This window comes from Vicugna pacos, chromosome 21 (genome assembly GCF_048564905.1).
Source record: "Vicugna pacos chromosome 21, VicPac4, whole genome shotgun sequence".
Classification (NCBI taxonomy): Eukaryota; Metazoa; Chordata; class Mammalia; order Artiodactyla; family Camelidae; genus Vicugna; species Vicugna pacos.
The window spans coordinates 25,758,704-25,779,713 of NC_133007.1; the positions used below are offsets into that span (position 1 = coordinate 25,758,704).

Genomic DNA, 21,010 nt, shown 5'->3' on the forward strand with positions numbered 1-21,010 from the left:
GGCATTGGTGAATATCACCTAGGGCAAAAGGATGTGATCAAATTCAGGATCTTAATATGTGGAGATGATCCTGGATTTTCTGTAGGGGTCTTAAACGCAGTGATAAGTGTTCTTATGAAAGAGAAGCAGAGGGAAGTTGGACTCCAGAAGAGGAAGTAAGAGATGTGACAATTGTAGCAAGAGATTGGAGAGCTGGGAGGAGGGGGCTGTGAGATGGGAAAAGCAAGGGAGTGGATCCCCTCCTAGAGCCCCCAACCTGGCTAGCGACCTTGACTTGAGTCCAATGGGACTCATATCAGACTTCTGGCCTCCAGAACTGGAAGAGAATAATTTGGGTTAAGTCACAATCTTCTGGTTACTTTTTACAGGAACAACAGGAAACAAAAACACACAGATTCTGGAGCCAGATTGTGTGGGTTCCATCCCAGCTCCACTACTTGTCAGCTGTGTGACCTAGGGGAGGTCATTTACCCTCATCATCTTTAATGGGGATAATGATAATAACTTAGGGTCGTTATGAGGATTAGGGGAGTTAATATTTGTAAAGCATTGAGAACGGTGCGGGGAGCTATTTTTCACAGGGTGGCATAGTCAGAAGGGCTATGGAACAGGTAGTGAAATCGGCCTTGTGGGGAGGAGCCTAGTGGGAGGAGCCTAGCTATTAACACTTCTCAGGAGGCCTTGCTCACGACATCCTGGTGATGGTGGGATGTGTGTGTTGGGCGGGGGGATGGTGGGGAGGGGGTTGCTCCCGGGGGCCCCCAGGCTCTATACGGAAAATTACAGGTCAGGAAAGGACTCAGGGGATCATTGGCCCTGCAAGAACGGTCGTGCTTAAAACATCCCCCTTAGGCTTAACTAGTGACTTTCCCCAAAACAGTTCTTTAAAAAAAAAATACCTTATTGGGTTTTCAAAATTACCAAAGCTTGTTTTAACGCAGAGGTATGTTCTAATTATTAAAGGAAGAGCTAATCAATAGTTTCCGTGGTTCCCACTGCCTACTACCTCCACGGAGGTGCTGGGATTAACAGTTTGGTGATTAACCAGAGGGCTTTTACCACCCCTTTTGTGTTTATGCGTCCGTATGCAAAAACATACCAGTATGTGTGTACATACAGAGGGATTTTTATTTTCATATGTTGGTGTTTGCTTTTTTTTTTAAAGAGAAATCATATTACACCCATTATGCTGCAGTTTTCTCTTTTTACTTAATAAAATATGAACATTTTCTAAGTCCATACAAATAGATCCACTTCATTTTTTAAAACAGCGACACAATGTTCCACAGTATTTGAGTTTATTCAACTGGTTCCCTATTGATGTGTTCAGGTTGTTTCCAGGTTTGTTTTTTAAAAATTATTATTAGCAGTTTTAAAAAAATCCTTCAGTTTCTTTATTTTGTGTATACGTTGCAAAAGACTATTTTGCCTTGGGAGAATTCTAGAAATGGTGGACAATTAAAATGTTTACTTTACTGTCACACTGATAAGAGTTTTGAAATCTTAACTTGTCACATTTTCAGAATATTTGCCCCCAGTTACACGTTCATTTGGGCAGCCTGGGTCTCCTGAGCTGTATATGTGGCCTTGTGATGGGAGAGGGTCTGGGAAGACGTTCAGTCCTCAAGGAGCCATGTGCCAGCTTGGGTGCCTGGTGTAGACAAGTGGGTGGACCGCTGTGCATCTGTAAGGCAGCTCGCTGGGAGTGTAAGAGACTTAAATGATGATGGTGTGGACCCTGGGTTCAAATCCTGTCTCTACCACTCACTTGCTGTGTGGTCCTGGGGAAGCTGGCTTATCTGTAAACTAGGGAAAATAACAGAACTTTTCTCGTGGGATTGTTGTGAGGATGAAGAAGTTTAATGTAAAGAAAAGTACTTTGGACTGAGCCAGCAAGTTGGAAGCAGTAACAGGCTGTATTTTCTGGTTGCCATTTTCCCCCCACCAACCCCCAGCGGGGAGATCAGGAAAGCTCCCCTGATGGCAGACGTTTCCGCTGGAGGATGAGTTGGGCATTTTCATCTGTTGCGGGAAACAAACACTCCCCACTTACCACTAACACCTGGTCTTGACCTGGTTCTTCTGCGCCCCAGGCTGTTGAAAGATCCAGAAACCTTTTTAGTTTTAGGTGCAAAAACGCCCTCTGAGCCAGGGTTAAAGAAATTCTCCCCAGTGGTCAACTGGTTCATGTTACAATGGGGCCGGGGCTGGCACCCCAGTGACTGGTGATCGTGCTGTTACCCCGAAAGCATTCAGCAGGATTGGTTCATGTATCAAAACAAAATGGAGACTTCTCAGAAACCTCCTGTTGAGAAAACGATTCTTCTTACCTGAGACTTAGCAGGTGCCCAGAAACCTTCTAACTACCGGATCTGCCAAGGCATGTAAATATCCCGAAATACCCTCTGGCCTGGCCTGAGAGGGCAAACACCAGTGTTGGTGGTTGGCGTACCTGGGATCAGGGCATAGTGGTCAAGATTATGGCCTTTGGAACATGGCTTCCTGATTTTAGAGCCCAGGTCTGTTCCTTAGTAACTGTATGGCCTTGAACAAATTACTTAATCTCTCTGAGCCTCAGTTTCCCTATCTGTATAATGGGCATGATAATACCTATCCCAGAATGCTGTTAAAGGCCAAGTCAGTTAATGCCTGTAAAGCACAGGGCCTGGTATGTGGTGAGGCTGAACTATCTGGTGTCTGTTGTTCTGGCTGTTGATGGAGATGGGCACCCTGCCCCCTCCTCACCTCCCCTGAAATTGGGGCTAGCACTCTGGACCTTCCTTCCCAGGTGCTACTTGAGAATTGGCTCTGTGACAGTGTAGGGCACAGGGTGGGAAATCCCCAGTGAGGGCACCAACCCTGCCTGGGGTTGGGAAGAGGCCAGCTAAGACATGTGGAAAGGAGAGCCTCTTGATCTGGGTTTTCAAGAATGAGAAGGGACTCCCTAGTGAGGAGGTTGAGAAGGGGGAACAGCTTGTATAAAACTTCAAGGGACAGAAGTTCAGGGATCACAAGTAACTAGGTTTGGCTGGAATGAGATGCCAGGTTGTGGGGTGCAGCAAAGGCTAGGACCACGTGGTGAAGGGCTCTTGTGCCAAGAGCAACCAAGAGGTTGAACTTGATTCTGAACGCTCTGGGGAGCCATTGAAAGTCTCCAAGGAGGGAAGTAACATGCCTGGTTTGCATTCTAGACCATTTGATCTGGTAGCGGGGTGGAAGATGGATGGGGTGGGGCATGTTATGATACCAGGGCGTGGCTGATCTAACCCATGCGCTGGCTGAGGTCATCTTACCCTTACTGCTGCAAATAGAATTGGGCACAAACTCCCACCCCAAACAAGGAGGGGGCCCAGTATCTCTCCACGGGTGTCAGGATTCACTGGATTCCATTTATCTCCTGGCAACTCCTCTCATGCCAGACTCCTGTGTCTGCTGAATTCTCCAGCTCCTTCCTGCACACAGTGACCCTTGTAGGCACCGGGTCACCTCCTAGTCCCTCCATTCCTACAGGACCCGTGATCAAAGCCTGACTTCTGTGTGGGTTGGGAGAGAGGGGAGGGTGTGGTGTCGCTGGTGGCACAACAAACAACAGGGCACTGAACTTTGCATAGTGTTGTATGTGAACGTCTCATGACTGTTCCTGCCTCCAGGGTGGGTGGTCCGTGGCAGCTGCTTCTAAGTGGGCTGTGCTGTCCCTGCTGGCTCAGGACTGGTCCCAGGGAAATGAACACAACTATCTTAGTTCCACAGAGGCCAGTCTGGACTGCTAATCGCAACTCTGGTTTCCTGAGGTGGTGCAGACCCAGCCTATTTTAATTATATATTGATTCTGTGGTCACTGAAGGTTCTTCTGAGAAATGAACATTTAAAAGAGTGGGCTTGAGATTTCTTTAGACTAAACCAAAGTAAAGCCACAATAGGCTAGTTCCCAATATAGAGGGTTTTGTTTGGTGGACTGGCAGGTACAAGGGCATGGGACCTGCAGTCACATAGAATGCAGGGCCCTGGGCAATTGATTTAACCTCTTGGGTTTTATTCTCATCTGCAAAATGGGCATAATATTACTTCCTTACAGGAAGGTTGTGAGGTTGCAATGAAACAGTATGTGCAAAATCACTTCGCTAGGCCTGTAGTCAGGCTTTGGGGTGATTTTGACACATGAGGACACTACTATGAACTGAATTTTGTGCCCGCCCACAGATTCATATGTTGAAGCACTAACCCCCCAGTGTAACTGTATTTGGAGATAGAGTCTTCAGGAGATAATTAGGGATAAATGCGGTATCGTAGTGGCCCAGTCTGATAGGACTGCGGCCTATGAGAAGAGAGATCCCCCCACCCCGTCTCTCTGCCATGGGAGGACACAGAAGGCAGCTGTCTGCAAGCCAAGAAGAGAGCCCTCGCCAGAACCCGACCATGCTGGCCGCCTGGATTTCAGACTTCCAGGCTCCAGAACTGTGAGAAAATAAAATTCTGTTCTTTTGGCCATCCAGTCTATGAAACTTTATTACGGCAGCCCAAGCAGACTAATGCAGACGTGTGTTTAACCCACACCCAGTCTGTCTTCAGAAAGTGGTAATTATGTGCACACAGCGCTGAGTCGGGGTGGGCCTGTGGTCTCCCTGCTCCTCCAGCAGCTCCTTCCATGGCCTCCCAAGTCCCAGTGATCTGGGCCCTGCTACCTCCTTGGCCACATCTGGTGCCACCCCTCACTTATTTCCCAGAATGGCCTTCTTTCTTTCATTTCTCAAATTCCCCAAGTTCTATCCTGCCATGGGCCTTTGCACATGCTGTCCCCTCTGCCTGCAGTGCCTACCTTTGCAGAGTTTACTTTTCACTCAGAGGTTCAGTCCTCAGAGAGCCCTGCCTGGACTGCCTGCTTAAAATGGTGCAGCCTCTACCCAGGCTGCTCTTATTTCCTTTGGCTTGTGTTAGACTCTCCCTAGCAGGTATCACGTACTGGAATTAAATGGTTTGCCTGTTTTCTATCTGTTTTTCTCCACTAGAACATAAACTCCATGAGAACATGGGCCTTGTCTATTTATTCTTGCTGTATCCCAAGAGATTAGCATGGTGACTGTCACATAATAGGGACTCAACCTATACTAAATGGATGAATGACTGAATAAGCAAACTGATCTAGGAAAAGCTCCATGCCTGTGCATCCAGCATCTCTTGAGGTAAACCCAAAGCACCTTGATTTCCAGCACCATGCCTTAACACTCATTATAACTAGAGACCAACTGGTCCAGCCAATGGTTTTCTAACTAAAGGGTTCCGTGGAGGGGTATAGGCCACCACAGAGAGCTAGGCGGGGGGAAGAGGTGAATGAGTTGGACTTTGAATGCTCTTTTCTCCCCTTTTAACTAGAAGAGCTCTGAGTTTATCTGTTTCCTATATTGAGCTTACATGAAAAATCTCATTAGAGGAAACAGCTCCGTAGCTAGGCGGAAGTGGAAATGTTCACATTACAGATGAAGAAGCTGAGGACCAGTGAGGGAAAGGGACTTGCCCACGCACAGATGGTCAGTGGCAGAATGCGCTATCCCCAGTGATGCCGTGGTCAGGCACCATTCTTGTTAGCAATTCTTGTTATGTGAGTGAAAAATACTAGCTTCCTCAAATGCTGTAACTTGGCTTTCGTTCTCTTAAGAACTGGGGATGGAAAGGATTTAGGGTCACCACTTGTCTCTGGCAGTCCCAAACCGACTTCAGGCTCAAAAGCCCCTAAGGGTCCTCATGCCCAGTTCAGGAGACCATAAGTGAACTCTGCTGGGAGCATCCAGGAGAATTCTAGTCAGGCCAAAAAGCCACTACATGGACGTCACACGTGGCCCAGTAAGTCACAGAAGTTTCAGATGAGGAGGATTTCTTCTTTGAAAGACACAGAGCTGACTAGCATGGACCCCAACCCTCTGAGAGTCTTACTGGTAGTAGACTGATAGACTTTTCTGACAGCTTGCTTACTTGCCAGCCTCATTCTACCTTCTCTTTTTTTCCTTCCTCTCTTTCTTCAGCTAGTTCCAGGTAGCATTTGCTGACTGGAAGTTTTATGTTAACCATTACTGCAAACCCAGGTGTCCATTTCATCACTGGCAATCAGCTCTTGTCCTTGGGGAAAACTAATTAGGTGTTACAGGGCTTTGATGTCGTTTCCATGGAAACCCCCATAGTATGATGTACATGCAGACTATATGTTCCAGGGAGTTTGAAAAGTGTATGTGTGTGTGTGTATATATATATATAAAATATAATTATATGTATAATTACTGGATTTTTAAGAAAATCTTTCATTTTTTTCCATTTTGCTTTTTTTTTCCTGCATGTATTTCTTTAAATGATGGAAATTTCCTCTGGGTTTTTCTCCCAGAGAGAGAGAATAGTAGAGAACACAAAAGCCTTTTTCCATATTCTCTCCTTTAATTAAAAAAAAATTCATAGTTGCATAAGAATGAAAGTTTTTCAGATTGGTCAGAAAATGTCTAAGCAGGATCTCCCCTAACAGCTGAAAACATTTTAAGGAAAGACATTGCTTTAAGAAAGAACCTGAGAGAGGTCTCAAGTCTTTCAAAATAGAATGAAGAAATGCAAACCGGGTGAATCAACTCCAAATGTAATTACACCTAAAAAAAAAAAAAAAAAGACAGGTTCCCTGTGTGCCTCCAGGGGAATGCAGGAGCTCCTGGTGGACCCGGTGCTCTGTCAGGTTGACACGGGAGGCTCTGGGATAGTTTCCTTGTCTCACAGTTGAGACAGCCCGTTCCCAGCCCTGCAGCTAACACACTGTGGGCTCCAGAGATTGCACGTGAGCTGACCTGCCCCGGGGTGACCAGATGGCTCTTCAGAGTTGGTGCCCCCCCCCGCCCCCAAGGGAGCTAGTGAACAACCTGATTGTTCTGAGATGCTCCAATGAGGGAAGCATGCAGACCTGGTCTGACTGAATAGGTCTGTAGGTGGAAGGGCCCAGCAGATTTTACAGAGAGCCTGTTATGTACCCATGTGCCAGCACTAAAATTCAAGGGTTCCTGGAGAATCCATAAATAACTGGACTGTTTTCTTTGATACCTCTAATTGGCCACTCAAGGATGGAATGCCCACACTGACCTCTCTGATAGCTACCAGGTGATCAATTTACCCCCCACATTTGCCAACAAGATTCACTGTTCCCAGACTCACTGCAGATTTTCTCAACACCTGATAAATCCTGTTTTGCCTTTGTTCCTCAATTCAGTATACCAGCTGACTTCCTCACATGTGAGAAACACGTTGCAGGCAGAATAAACTGCTTGCAAAATAGCTTTTTAAATGCTTCGAGTAATTCTTTGATGAATGAAATGCTGTGTCTACTGGGTGGGGCAGGGTTGGGGGAAGCTGGCATGGCCCTTGATCGTGGTCTCCTCCTCATCCAGTTACCCTGTCTGATTAACTGTGCAGGGGTGGGAGGGTGGAGGGTGGAAGTTCCTTCTAGGGGCTGGGGCATGAGAAGCCAAAAGGGAAACGTTGGGCATGGCAGGCAAGTCACCCGACTTCTAATATGCCTCCCAGGGCAATGCATGAGTTAGATTTGTTTATATGTTGGCTTTGTTGCAAAGAACCCCCAAAATTAACGACCTAAAACAGTAATCATTTAGCTCACAATTGTGTGGATCTGCACCCGGGGCAGGGCTCAGCTCGGAAGTTCTTCTGCTGGTCTCACCTGGGGTGCGCTCTCACACAGCTGGTCAAGGACGGCCTCACTCACACAAGTGAGGGCGACAGGGAGAATGGGGCTGTGGGTCTACAGCCAGCCCCACTGTGCTGACATTTTTTTCAAACCTCGGCTACATCACATTTCTCATGTCCCATTGGCCAAAGGAAGGCACGTGGCTGAGTTCCGATTTAAGGGATTGAGAAACAGATCCTATGTCTTGCTGGGAGGAGAAGCAAAGTCACTTGTGAAGAAGCAGACAAACGGGGTGGGAAGACTCAATGGCCTTTTTGGTAGCACCACACCAGGTTTGCCTGATGCGAGCCTTCCAGGCACTGTGGAAACCCTATTTCGCCCAAGAAGCTTTCCAAGATGGGTCCTTATCGTGCCTTTCCTCTGCTGGAGCTACTTGAGATTGTGAGCTGATTCATGGGACATGTGTTTAATTCATATTTATATCACCACAGTGTTCTCACCTATTGGTTCTTTTTAATTGAGGTATAATTGCCAAATAAAATTGTATATATTTAAAGCGTACAATGTGATGAGTTGATACACGTATACATTGTGAAATGATTACCACAGTCAAGTTAATTAACACATCTATGATCTCACATCATTACTTTTTTGTTTCTGAGACATTTAAGATCTGCTCTCGGCACATTTCAAGTCTTGGTTGGTTGTTACTAACTATTTGATTGAATCGAGTTGGTTCTTTCTAATTAAAGCTCCTTGAAGGCAAGTGTGAATTGCTCTGTCACATAAAATCTCCCTCCCGAAGCTCTTGGAATCATACCAAGAGGCTGGAAATCCTACAGGCTCTTAGAACCAGTGGCAGAGGGTTAGGTCTGGAGCCAGGTCTGTTCAGGGCATCATCTGGGGTAAGAGTGAGACTTGCCGGTGACCACAAGCCCTGGCGCTGAAGCATTCCGTCTTCAGGCTGGCCATACCCCAAAGGAGCAGAATCACCTTTTGAGACTAGGGAGGCAGAAAGACTCAGCAGCCTGGAGAATGTGACTTTCCTTCCTCACTCAGGGCAAACCCAGCCAGGTCAGGAGGAAATGTGTTTGTGTCCCGGGCCTCTGAGGCTTCTGCTCTGTGACAGTTCAGAGCGGACCCCCTGATGACCTCCTGGTGCCCCTGGCCCCATGCCAGAGCCTGCCCACGTCACCGCAGCACTCTTCCAGAATTCATCAGGGCGATCAGTCAGGCTGCCCTAGAACCGGGCCTGGGTGGCTGAGGCTGAACCTTAGGGGAGAACAGCTCTTTACTGGAGCCGCCCTCCCTCCTCTGGTCCAGCACTGCTCCAGATCTGGTTCCAGATGATCTCCGGAACTTCCTAGGCCCTGACAATCACCTGGAACCCTTTATTCCAGACTGACCACCCCTAGTGGGTGGGTGTCCTCCCGTGATATAAGATGAATGGTCAGGTGCTTTACTAGTCACAGGCTTAGCAATGAGTCTTCTGCAGGAATTTCTATTCTGGTTGGTTAACAGGGGCCATGGGCCATCTGTCTTTTTCTTCACGTGACACAGTCATCCACCTCCCCACCCCATTACTCATTATAATTCTACTGACTGCCCACTGTGTGCCAGGACTGTCTCAGGCGTCGTGGAGAGGTGAGATGAGCCAGGCGTGGGTTCTGTATCCGCGGGGCTCACGGGCCCCAAGACCACACGTGAGGTTTGCGTAGGACCACAGAATAAGGGCTCTTCAGAGCGGAAGTCACCTCAGGGATCATCCAATCCAACCCCTCATTCCTCAGAGGAAACTGAGCCCAAAAGAGGGGCATTTAGTCACCCAAGGGCACATAGTAAGTGGTAGTTATTGGTTCACTAAACAAGAATTTACCCAACACCTGTTATAGTCTAAGAACCGGGCCTGGGTACCAGAAAGACCACAGGGAACAAGGCAGACGTGGCCCCGCATCCTTTTGGAGCCCAGCTGTGACTGGTGGGTCTCAATCCAGGTTCCACTTTAGACTCATCTAAGGAGCTTTAAGAAAAATCCTAATGCCAGGACCTCATGCCCAGAGGCTGAGATTTGCTTGGTCTGGGGTGGGCCCAGGGGCGGGTATTTTAAACAAGCTCTCCAAGTGATTCTGCTGTGCAGACAGATCAAGAACCACTGCTCTGACGGAAAGACAGACAAAAACCAAGTAAACACAATTAGATGTGTAACTGAGACTTGTGATTTGTAAGAAATGGACAGGATGCTGAGTGAGGACGTGGCAGGGGTACTGTTATCTGCCCTAAGTCTGAAAGGAGTGAGGCTACACTCAGAGAGCGGGGATGCCAGGCGGCAGGTGGGAGCAGGCAGAAGCGTGTCCTCATATGGGACAGCAATGGAGTCTTCTGGGCCATATCACCCACCCTGCTACCCCACAGATCCCTGTACCGGAACCCTGTCTGGCAGAGGCTCTCAGTCTGCAACCTGTAATATCTCCCCCTGACCCCCATACACACTGTTGATGAATGTCTCCCAGGCCAGTCGGATTAATAATCCCTCACGTTTTGAGAGTGCAGTCATCCCTTGGTATCCACAGGGGATTGGTTCCAAGAAACCCTGCAGACACCAAAATCCAAGGGTGCCCAAGTCCTTTACATAAAATGGTATAGAACCCTCGGCCCCCGGATCCACAGCTGTGCATCCGAGAATATGGAGGGCCAAGTGTAGTTAGTAAAGCACTGTCCCTCTTCTTATCTGTATTATTGGACTCTGAAGCTAATCCCATGAGGTGGGCAGGGTCAAGGTTAATAATCTGATGATAGAGATGTGGAAGCAGGCTCAGAGGAGGGGTGAGACCTGCCTAAGATGACACAGCTAATATCTGGATGTGCAAGACTTCAGTCTAGCTCGCCAGCCTCCAACTCCACTCCCCTATGTTGTCCCCTCACCCCCCACCGCGCTCCGGGTTGTGCCAGGAAACTGAAACAGAAGCAGGGCACCTGGGAGGCAGGTGGGGACACTGCCCTGCAGCCAGCACCTTCCTGTCAAGCTGGGTAGATCTGCCGACGTGCCTCTCCTTTGACTTGCAGGGCATACAAGCTTGTTCTCCAACAGGGAATTAAAGGAACCTGCGACTCGTTACTTCAGTTCCTGCCCAGAGTGAACCCAGTTACTATAGTAACCTGATGCAATTCTCTCTTATAGGGCGGTTAGTTTTCATTTTGTATTTGAAGAGTTTGGCCAGGCAGGCGCGTTGCCATGGCTCGGCCTGTCGGCGGCAGTTAGGAGCAGAGGGAACCCTTTGAGCAGCCTCTAGGTCCCTCTAATTGATGGTGGAAACCTGTGACTGGAAAAACCCAGGCTCAGCTGCACCGGGGAAGGAGGGAGGGAGAGTCTCGGCTGGTGTGGTGCTGGATACCCGCTCCTGTTCAGAGATCACACCTTCCTAAATACAGCTACCTGGGCCCAGGTTGGCCTCTCAGCCCCTTGCTCCCAAGTGCCTTCTAGTTCCCCTCCGTGATCCTCATCCTGGGGGCCGTGCTCTGAGCTATTTCATTCAACCCTGAATGCCCAGTCCCTGGCAGACAGAGGACCTCCAACAGATGTTTGTTGAAGAATGAATGATCTTTCGTAGTTTACGAAAAGCTTTCATACTCATTATCTTCTTTATTCCCCATGATAGCCCTGTAAGGTCCCAGGGCAGGAGGAAGGGGAAGCTGAGGTCCAGCAAGGTGAGAGACTTGCTAGCACAGCCTGCCTCCCCTCCCTGTGCACTTTTGCAGCTGTGCTTGCCTCTGGGCAGCCCACAGAGTTGCCTGGTACCTGCTCCTTGCGGCAGACAGAATGTCACAGGCAGACCTCAAAAGCAAGGCAGTCAGGAGACCCCTGTTACTCAAGTCAGGTGACTTGATTGGTTCACCTTGAGTTTGTCTCAGACATGACACAGATCCCTGGATGGGTCCTTTGTACCCTCAGAGGCCCAGGCATGGGTGCCACAGTTTTCTCTTCCTCCTTGGTTGTGAGGCTGGGGCCTAGTAAGGGAGGTAGTGAAGGAGGCAGGAGAGAAGATGCTTGGTGACTAACTTCAAAACACAGCAGAAGGTTCCCTTGGCCCAGACCATGGAGGAAATTGCAGGACAGACAGGGCCTCTCAGTCCCTAAACTCCCTGTGAAGTGGAGGTGAGGTTGGGGGAGAGGAAGGCTGAGCTCTGCATGCCCAGTGCAGGCTGACCTGACCTCTCTGTTCCTCCCTCCATGCTGAGAGTGTATTTCCAGGTTAAATAAAACTTCTTCCACCCAACCCTGGCCCCAACATTCATTTCTTTGTAATGCTCCCTTGGCTAGGAGGTACCAATGTATCCGGAGCAGCAGCTCATGCTGCTGTGGGACTCTGCCCTCTTCCCGCCCCCGCCTCCCCCCCCCCCCCCCCGCCTTACAGGCCAGTGTGAGCAGCCGCGTGTAGAACTGCTCTCTGTGGCCCTGGAGTCAGCAGCATGGGCGGCTGTGTACGTGGGTGAGCCAGGACAGAGCGAGCTGGAGGGGCCAGGGCCCAGCACAGAGAGGACAGGGTGTGAGGATAAGCAACTCTGTCCCCTCTCAGCAGTGAGGTGCACACCTGCCCAGGAGGCCCCGACACCCAGCACAGGCCCCTGATCTCGGGCCTCCCTCTCCAGGAATCAGAACCTTCAGAATGCCCAAGCTGGACCTTAGAGGCCTCTCACGTCACAGATGTGGAGCCTGGGGCCACAGAGAGGAAAGACGTGAGGCCCCCGTCACAGTCATCAGGCATGGGGGGACCCACAGTGGGATCTCCTTGAGAACCAGCCTGGGCCTCCCCTGGATGTGAACCCAGCACCGAGCCCAAGCCAGGCACACAGCAGGTGTCACTGAACGTTTTTTTCAGCTGCTTTGCCATTCCTCCTGTTGTGACAACAGGAGTCTCAGCTTTGCGGAAGGAAGGTTAGGGCTGGAAGAGAACTTTGACACCACTGAGCCCCACCTTCATTTATAGAAAGAGACCCCACTGATTAATAATGCTAAAAATAACCATAGCTAATACTCACAGAGTGCTAGGCAGGGTTCTCGGCACTTGGTATATACTAGCCCACTGCAGCCTCACAACGACCATTAGGCAGCATGTGATATTATCATTGTCCCCAGGTGAGGAAACTGAGGCACAGAGAGGCTTAGTCACTTGCCCAGGATCACAGAGCTAGTAAGTGTTAGGATCAGGATCCAGACGCAGGCAGCCTGGCTCCCGGGCCCACCCCACTAACACCCCCTGCACCGCCAGAGAGCAAAGCCCTGCCAGCAGACGCTCACCAGTCTCTTCTCCGAGTTCAGAGAGGAGTCTGGGTCAACCCGGTGAGTTTACTCAGGAAACAACTTTTTCATCTCCGTATCCCCCTCCAGGGCTCGGCTCCGGGCCTGGCAGGGGCTCAGGGGCCTGCGTTCAATGCAAGTGAGCTGCTCTTCTTCCTTATCATGAAACAGCCAGTTTGGGGGCACCTTTGAGCTGGAAGGGACCTAGGGAAGCAATTTACAGAAATGGAGGCTCAGAGAGTGAACGTGTCTTGGTCGGGTCACACGACACCTGGTCCAGGGCTCTCACTACCCAAGAGAGGCCTCCCAAGAGGGCCCTGACGCGGGGCAGCTGCCCCGCCCTCCATCACCCCACGGTGCGGTTCCATCCTGGCTGTGCTAACAGGCTCTCTGCTCCCACCAGCTCTTCGTGATTGACAACGGTGCGGACGACTGGCGGATAGCCATGACCTACGAGCGCATCCTCTACATCAGCCTGGAGATGCTGGTGTGCGCCATCCACCCCATTCCCGGCGAGTACAAGTTCTTCTGGACCGCGCGCCTGGCCTTCTCCTACACCCCCTCGCGGGCGGAGGCCGACGTGGACATCATCCTGTCCATCCCCATGTTCCTGCGCCTGTACCTGATCGCCCGCGTCATGCTGCTGCACAGCAAGCTCTTCACCGACGCCTCGTCCCGCAGCATCGGGGCCCTCAACAAGATCAACTTCAACACGCGCTTCGTCATGAAAACCCTCATGACCATCTGCCCCGGCACCGTGCTGCTCGTGTTCAGCATCTCACTGTGGATCATCGCCGCCTGGACCGTCCGGGTCTGCGAAAGGTATTTGCGCGGGTTCTGTTCTCCGCTAGACTGGGGCCTCTGAGCACGCAGCTCGTGCTGGGCTGGGGGAAAGGCGAAGGAGCAGGGGCGCCAGGATGCATGTGGTCTGACTGAGGAGACAGGCATGTATCTAGACAGTGCAGGAGAAAATGGGGAAGGGGAGGGCCGAGTTGGGGCTGAATACCTGCAGCAACATGGAAACATTGGAACCAAGGTAAGCTGGGGAAAACGCATATATAATCGTTCTCATTTCCTGTTCCCTCTTTGTAAACCAATATATCAAAGCATTCTGGTTATATCGTCAAACTTTTCTAGCGTATAACACTTTGAAAGTTCTGTACCTTCTCTCCCTCTTGGCAACTGAGGATGCCCTCTAGCAGTTTAAAGGCTCTGAGAAGTCGTGCAGTAATGAAACTGATTTAATTTTGCCTAATCCAGGTTTTCTCAAAAGTATTCACCCACAAACGCTTTTCATTGGACATCACTCTTGATGCCTCAGTACTCAAAACTTTGGTCCACAGACCAGCCTCATGAGCATCAATGGGAACTTGTTAGAATGCAGAATCTCAGGACTGAATAGACTTTGCATTTTAACAAGTTCACTGGTGATTTGTGTGCATCTTAAAGGTTTTTGTTGTTGTTGATTAATTCATTATATTTAATTTGAGTCCTTTTATGATGTTTTACAAGCATTTTTAAGCAAACAGAATTAATAATATTAAACAAAAGTATTAGTATGTTTTATTTCAGAAAATATTTTGAGATATTGTTGAATGATCTTCAAAAATCCGATTGTTAAGAACTATGTACTTTTCTGCAATGAGTATTGCTGTCAACATTTCTATTTCCTTAGCTTGAAAGGTAGGGTTACAAGAATAAAACCGGTTCTGGTTTCTTTCCCAAAGACTTTCTGCTTTTTATCTCACCCACAAGTAAAACTCTTTAAAGAAACTGATTATTTTCCTCATCACTGCATTTTAATTGTTTGAGAGGTAGGATATTTGCAGGGATAAAAATTTCAAATATAAAATTATATATAATGCTTAAATTAATGGCTTTTTAAATGTATAGAAGTAGTTTAAATTAAGCAGAAAATGAATTAGGACTTGTTATACCTTAAGCATTCTCATAAGAGCAGGACTCACTTCACTGACCTGTAACACATCACAACTAAAACCTGTTATCAATTTGAAGTCACTTACCTATTTTTTAACACATTTATTGTGGTGTGATTCCTGCACAGTAAACTACACAAATTTCAGATGTACAATTTGATGAATTTTGATAGATGTATAGACCAATGAAACCACCACCACAAGAAAGATAGCTAACATTTCCATCACTCCGCAAGAGGTACAAATTCGAACTCCCAATTTATTCCTTCCCACCCTCTTTACCCTCTGGCAACCATAAGTCTGTTCTCTATGTCTGTGAGTCTGTTCCTGTTTTGTAGATAAGTTCATTTGTGTCCTTTTTTTAGATTCCACATATAAGCGATATCATATGGTATTTTTCGTTCTCTTTCTGACTTACTTCACTTAGAATGACAATCTCCAGGTCCATCTGTGTTGCTACAAATGGCATCATCTTATTCTTTATTTTATGCCTGAGTAGTATTCCATTATGTGTGTGTGTGTGTGTGTGTGTGTGTGTGTCTATATATACATATATATATATATATCCCCGACATCTTCTTTATCCAGTCATTTGTCGATTGACATTTGGGTTGTTTCCGTGTCTTGACTGTTGCAAATAGTGCTGCTGTGAACACTGGGGTACATGTGTCTTTTCAAATTATATTTTTCTCTGCATATATGCCCAGAGTGGGATTGTTGCGTCATATGTTAAGTCTATTTTCAGTTTTTTGAGGAATCTCCATACTGTCCTGCGTAGCCTCTTGTGCACCTTAAAGTCTGAGAAGCACTGTACTGATGGGACATACTTTGGGAACCATTGTTTTAGGAGACTGGTGGCTGGGCAGTGACTCAGAGAAGTGACTGGTGGGAGAGAAGGGGGTTGGCCTATAAGGATCTAATGCCAGCCCCTCAGAACTGCCATCCCCGAGGCCCAAGTGTAGGCCTGTGGCGCCCTCCTCCCACCGCCATCTCCAAGTTGCCCTTGGTGACTCCTCTCCTTTTCAAGCTGGTCCTGGATATTCATTTTCTCTGATTTCATGTGTGGAATCTGAACACCTAGGTGAAAAACCTGGATTCTGTCCCTAAGTAGCCGTGAGACGTTGAGCAAGTCACTTAACCTCTCTGGGCCTCAGTGTCCTCATTTTAAAATCACTTGAGATAGAAGAAAGATGTGTTCCCTTGGGAGAGGTTATTTTTAGTATGCTGGGAGGCCAGGTCAAGCATCCTGTGTCATTTACACAGGTCCTGGTATTTCACTGAGCCTCATGAAACTTGCCTGGTAAGCAGGCACTCTTTCTGCAATGGAGAAGCATATGCTTGGAGCACAAACTCCTCATAGTACCCTTAGCTGAGCAATATGGTGCCAATCACTTTACCTCTCTGGGCCTCAGTTTTCTCACCTGCAAGCTGGGGATAACGCCTACTTTATAGGATTTGTTGTTGGGGTCAAACAAGATAATGTATGTGAACTGTGCACTGTAATACAAGGATAGTGACAATTCCTAATAATAACGGAGACCCCTTGAGAACTCTTGAGAATTTTGTGGCTGCTTTCTTATAAACAGAACAAACCAATTCCTACCATAGATAGAACTATATACTCTTTCTGTTTTCCTTTCTAATCGATTGAAGCTGAGTCTTCTAACAATAATAATAATTGAATCTGCATAGCCCTTTAAGGTGTTTGAAATCTTCCATGTCCTCAGATCAACCCTGTCTGGTGTAGATGATCGTTCCATTTTTCAGGTGAGAGAAAGGGCTGCACGTGGAGCAAAGTACCAGCAAGTGAATTGCATTGTTTATCAAACCTGTCAGAAGTGATTTTTTTTGGTGATGATTTTTTATTGGAAGATAAGCATGCTTCAAAGTATGTAGTTTGCAAAGTACTCTGTTGTATGTTATTTGGCACTGAATGGCTCTCCATGGCCTCCACCCTGAGGCTGGATTAACCAGGTCCCCATCAGACGACCGGGCCTCTGTCTGCAGAGATGACTGACAAACCCCAGCTGAAGTCTAAGGCAAAGGTACAGAGAAGCAACGAGCAAATCAAAACTTCTCCTAAAGTTTCCCCTCCTCTGGTGAAAAGGCCCTTTGACCAAAAGGCTTCTGCTTAGATCTCACACGAGGTATATTAAAGCACGTGGGGTGTCGTTGCCCATTTTGGGGAGTTTACCCTGTGCCAGTTCCATGTGGGATGCTTCACTGATATCTCCATTTGTCCTCACAGTTGACCTAAGATAGAGACTCTGTGACTGCCCTGGTTTTAGAGTGGAGGAAACTGACGTAAATTAACTGGCCCAAGGTCACAGAGCCGGTAAATACGGAGCCAGAATTTGAACTTGCTTCTGACTCTGAACTTCATATTTGTTTCACCAGCCCAGGCTGAATCCTGCACTTACAAGGAAACTGTGGCCTGGACTCTCCTGGTGACTTTCCAGATCTGAGCGTCTCAAAGCCACTGAGATTGACACTTAAATCCCAGTCTTGCTGTTTTGCCTGCCTCCGATGTCAGTGCTCTTAACCGTTCTGTCACACTGTCTTCAGGGCTGACTTCACATTAAATTCAACCATATCTGAGTGTAATGATTGCTGTGATGCACCAGTCACCCAGATGCCTCCTCTGGGCCCAGGCTCTCAGCCCCTCAGCTGGGGTTGTCGGTTCTGGCAGAATTGCCCTGGATGAAGGGAGTTGCCTCAGCCAAGTTCAAGTCTGCTGCCCAGGACAGCAAGCATCTAGTGCCCTGTCAGTGCAGGAGCTGAAAGGCCCAGGCCTTTACCTCTGGCAGAACAGCTCTGCGGGCCTCCCAGGCTCCCAGGCTCTCCAAGGGATGGAGGGGTCCCATGGCACTTCACCTCCTCCCTCTACGCCCCATGGGTGCCGACCCTAAGAGCAGCCCCAGTGAACCTCCCGCACTCAGATCTCAGGGTCTAAGCGACTCTTTCCCAGGCATCTGACCTACGGAGCTGTGAAAGCATGTGTGAATAAGTATATTTTTTCCTAATCAGGCAAAGCACTTTAAAAAAAGAACGAGCAGTTTCTTTCAGAATCCAGCTTAAATGACCACTGTCCTTCCCCAATGTCAAATAATAAGTAAGATTGGCAGAGACTTCGAGACAGGAATTATTCAACCAGAGACCGGACGGAACCTGGAAGCAGGGGCTGCCTTGGAGGATGGAAGCCTTGGAACAGGGTGGGAGGACGATGTTGGCAAGATGACCTTGCTCTCTCTCAGCCTGATCGGATGACGATTCTGTCACCTGAGACAGCAGAGGGGGTAAAGGACTTGCCCAAGGTTGCATAGCAGAGTGACAGGTTCTAGAAAAACTCCCCTCTGTTGATGCCCAGAGCAGGGCGTGTGTTCGCATTCCAGGTGGGTTTCATCAGCCCGGATGCATCTCTGGCTGTATACACACAATTCTGAAGTTGCTATGGAAATCCCTCTTCAGCGAGACATTTTCAAAGACATTTCTCATATCTGGGGTTGGCTTTTATTCGACAATAAGGGTTTTTCACCTTTCCTCCTTCCTAGGGGGGAGAGGGAGTTAGTAATTACTCAGAAGAGCCTGCTATCGGGAGGGCAGAGCCTGGTTGCTGGGAGGGCAGCATCAACAGCGGGCTTGTTTTCCTTGGACCCCGGCGAGGCATTACATCATGGGTTCTGAGGCCTGACAGTTGTGGCACTCGGCATATTCTCTGGGATTCTCCTGGCCGCGTGCCCGCCTCCCACAGGCCTCCCAGAGCCCATCGCAGGAACCTCCTCATTAAACACTGTCACACACCAGGCAGCCTTGTTGGTGGAGGGACCATCTGAGGCCCCAGGTCGACTGGCGGCAGGCTGGGGGAGGGGGCTTTCCCGGCACGCCCCGAACAGAAGTCTGCCGGCTCACATGTGGGTGTTTATCTCCCTGGGAGGAGCCACAGGGCCGCCCATAGCGCGGAGAGCAGGGGCTGAGTCTTGTGATCCCAAGCCAGGTTTTGTAAATGACCTCCCAGCCTCTCCAGCGGAATCCCTTTGGCCTCTTCTCTCCTGAGGCTCCAAGTTCTGCGCACAGGCTGTGTCAGCATCTCAGGCCTTCCAGCCTATCAGCAGGTCTTTGATGGTGATGACGTGAACTTTCATCTATGTCTGCACCTTGGCCTTTTCATGAGAAATTTGAGTCTGGAGACCTGGCTGCTGGAATTGGAGAAAAGCAATTCCTGGCCATTCTTTCTCCCCTTCCCATCGTAGGGAAGATAAAAAGAAGCTTCCTTTCTCCAGCCTCTTCTGCCTCTGCCCCAGACACCCAGGTCTGCACCAGCCAGAAGCCAGGAGCAAGAACAAGTCCCTCCACCTCTCCGGCTCCTTCCTTCAGTCTCCTACCGTGGCCTGCAGGGGGCTTCAACTCCAAGAAAGGCGCAGGCAGATCTACAGGAGGAAGCACACTGCATGGGGCTGACACAAGCGCCCACATCGACAGCCCTCGTGCGCTGGGCAGGGCTGGGAAGAACCCTGATAACAATGAACCAGATGTTGTAACGCATGCGCAGTGACCACCTGGGACGGCAGAAAATGATCAGAACTTCTATTCCTGATTATTGTTTTGAAAAAACCGGAAACTTTGCTAATTTTAATATGCAGGAAGACTGTAATACATGTGGACAATTTATAATAAATATACATATAGCCAGGGGAGGGTGCATGCTCAAAAAAATTTACCAGCAGGAGTCCGTGATTTTAAAGGGTTGCAAACTGCTAGTTTAGGGTATGAGGTAGGAAATAGTAAGGATGGAAAGGGATCCTGTCACATGGATGAAGCCTGTGAGCCCAGGAACCCTGCCCTCTAGCTGGAGGTGGGGGAAGTCAGCACCCCGTAGGGCTGAGGAGCAGCCTAAGGCAGTCCTGCTGCGTGAAAGGTCTGGAGAGATCACTCCTGATTTGAAGATGAATTCGCGGCAGGGAGCAGAGGAGAGTGAGGAAGGCAGGGAAGACAGGAGGAGGGAAGGGGAATCCTACAGGAGGCCTTTGAAACAAATCTGCAGCATTAAAGAAGAGGAAAAGAATTCTGAAGATTCTGAAATATGTTTAATTATGAGGAACAAAGAGCAACATTTGAAGATTCTTGGGCTTCCCTAATGGTGCAAGAAAATGTGATCTCGGTGATGGAGAAGAGTGGGCAGATGTGAAATGAAAACGTATCTGGCTCACGTAAGCAGAGTTCACAGGAAAGGAAAGTTGTTTTAACAAAAGGAGTGGGGCACTGAATTTTTTTAAAATGTGGAATGTGTTGGACAAATGGAAAGGTTTTCTCCGAATGAAGACAAGAACAGAGATGAGAGAAGAGGGTAAGTGGGAAAGAATTAGAAGCTACAGAATCAAGGCTAACTCCTAGAACTAGAGTTGCTTTGGAGGAAGAAACCAGAATGAATTGGGTAAAAGCATAAACAAGGACATACAGGAAGAAGACTTTTTCAGGATTGGCCTGAAAATTGGCCGGCCGGAGGAGTCGGGGTAGGGGGGTAGGATTACGCAGATCAAACAGTTTCCTGTTTTCCAGTTAGAATAGGGGGAAATTTTTTTTTCTGGAAAATTTACTGAATCATAAGATTAAACTATCCTAGAAGCACATAGGCAACACAGAGGAGACTTTCCCCCAGGAATCCTAAATTCCAGGAGACATTAGGGCATTCATGTCTGGAAACAACAGGAACAAAGGTCATTCTTGGAGTTTTGTGCGCTCAGAAGGTTACACTTTGGGGGGAGATTGTGTATCAGTTGACCAAGGGATGAATCACAATTAAGATCTTACTAATAAAACAATATGAAAGAAAGGCAGGTGGACAGCATTGAAACCAGGTACACATGAAATCCAGGCTACATTTAAGCATGATGGCAAAGCCAAATTCTAATGTCGAAGAAAAAGTAGATTCTGGAAAGAGTAAATGTATGAAATAAAAATAATAATTCCATAGTAATGAGAGGGTTGCAAACCCTCAGATTAAAAAGTTGAGAGAAGTCTAGAAAGGTTAGTAAAAGCATGCCAAATAGGCAGAAAAGAATTTTAAAAGCCTAATCACTCAATTTTAATAATTAGAGAAACACAGTTTAAATCATT

General features: G+C 48.2%; 1 protein-coding gene across 1 annotated transcript in view; it reads left to right on the forward strand.

The window, feature by feature from the left end:
* Nucleotides 1-21,010, forward strand: part of KCNN3 (potassium calcium-activated channel subfamily N member 3) — a 148,870-nt gene that overhangs the window by 74,143 nt on the left and 53,717 nt on the right. Inside the window, exon 4 of the mRNA XM_072946471.1 lies at nt 13,363-13,781. Coding sequence (XP_072802572.1) covers nt 13,363-13,781 — 419 coding nt within the window. The remainder of the gene's footprint in view (nt 1-13,362; nt 13,782-21,010) is intronic.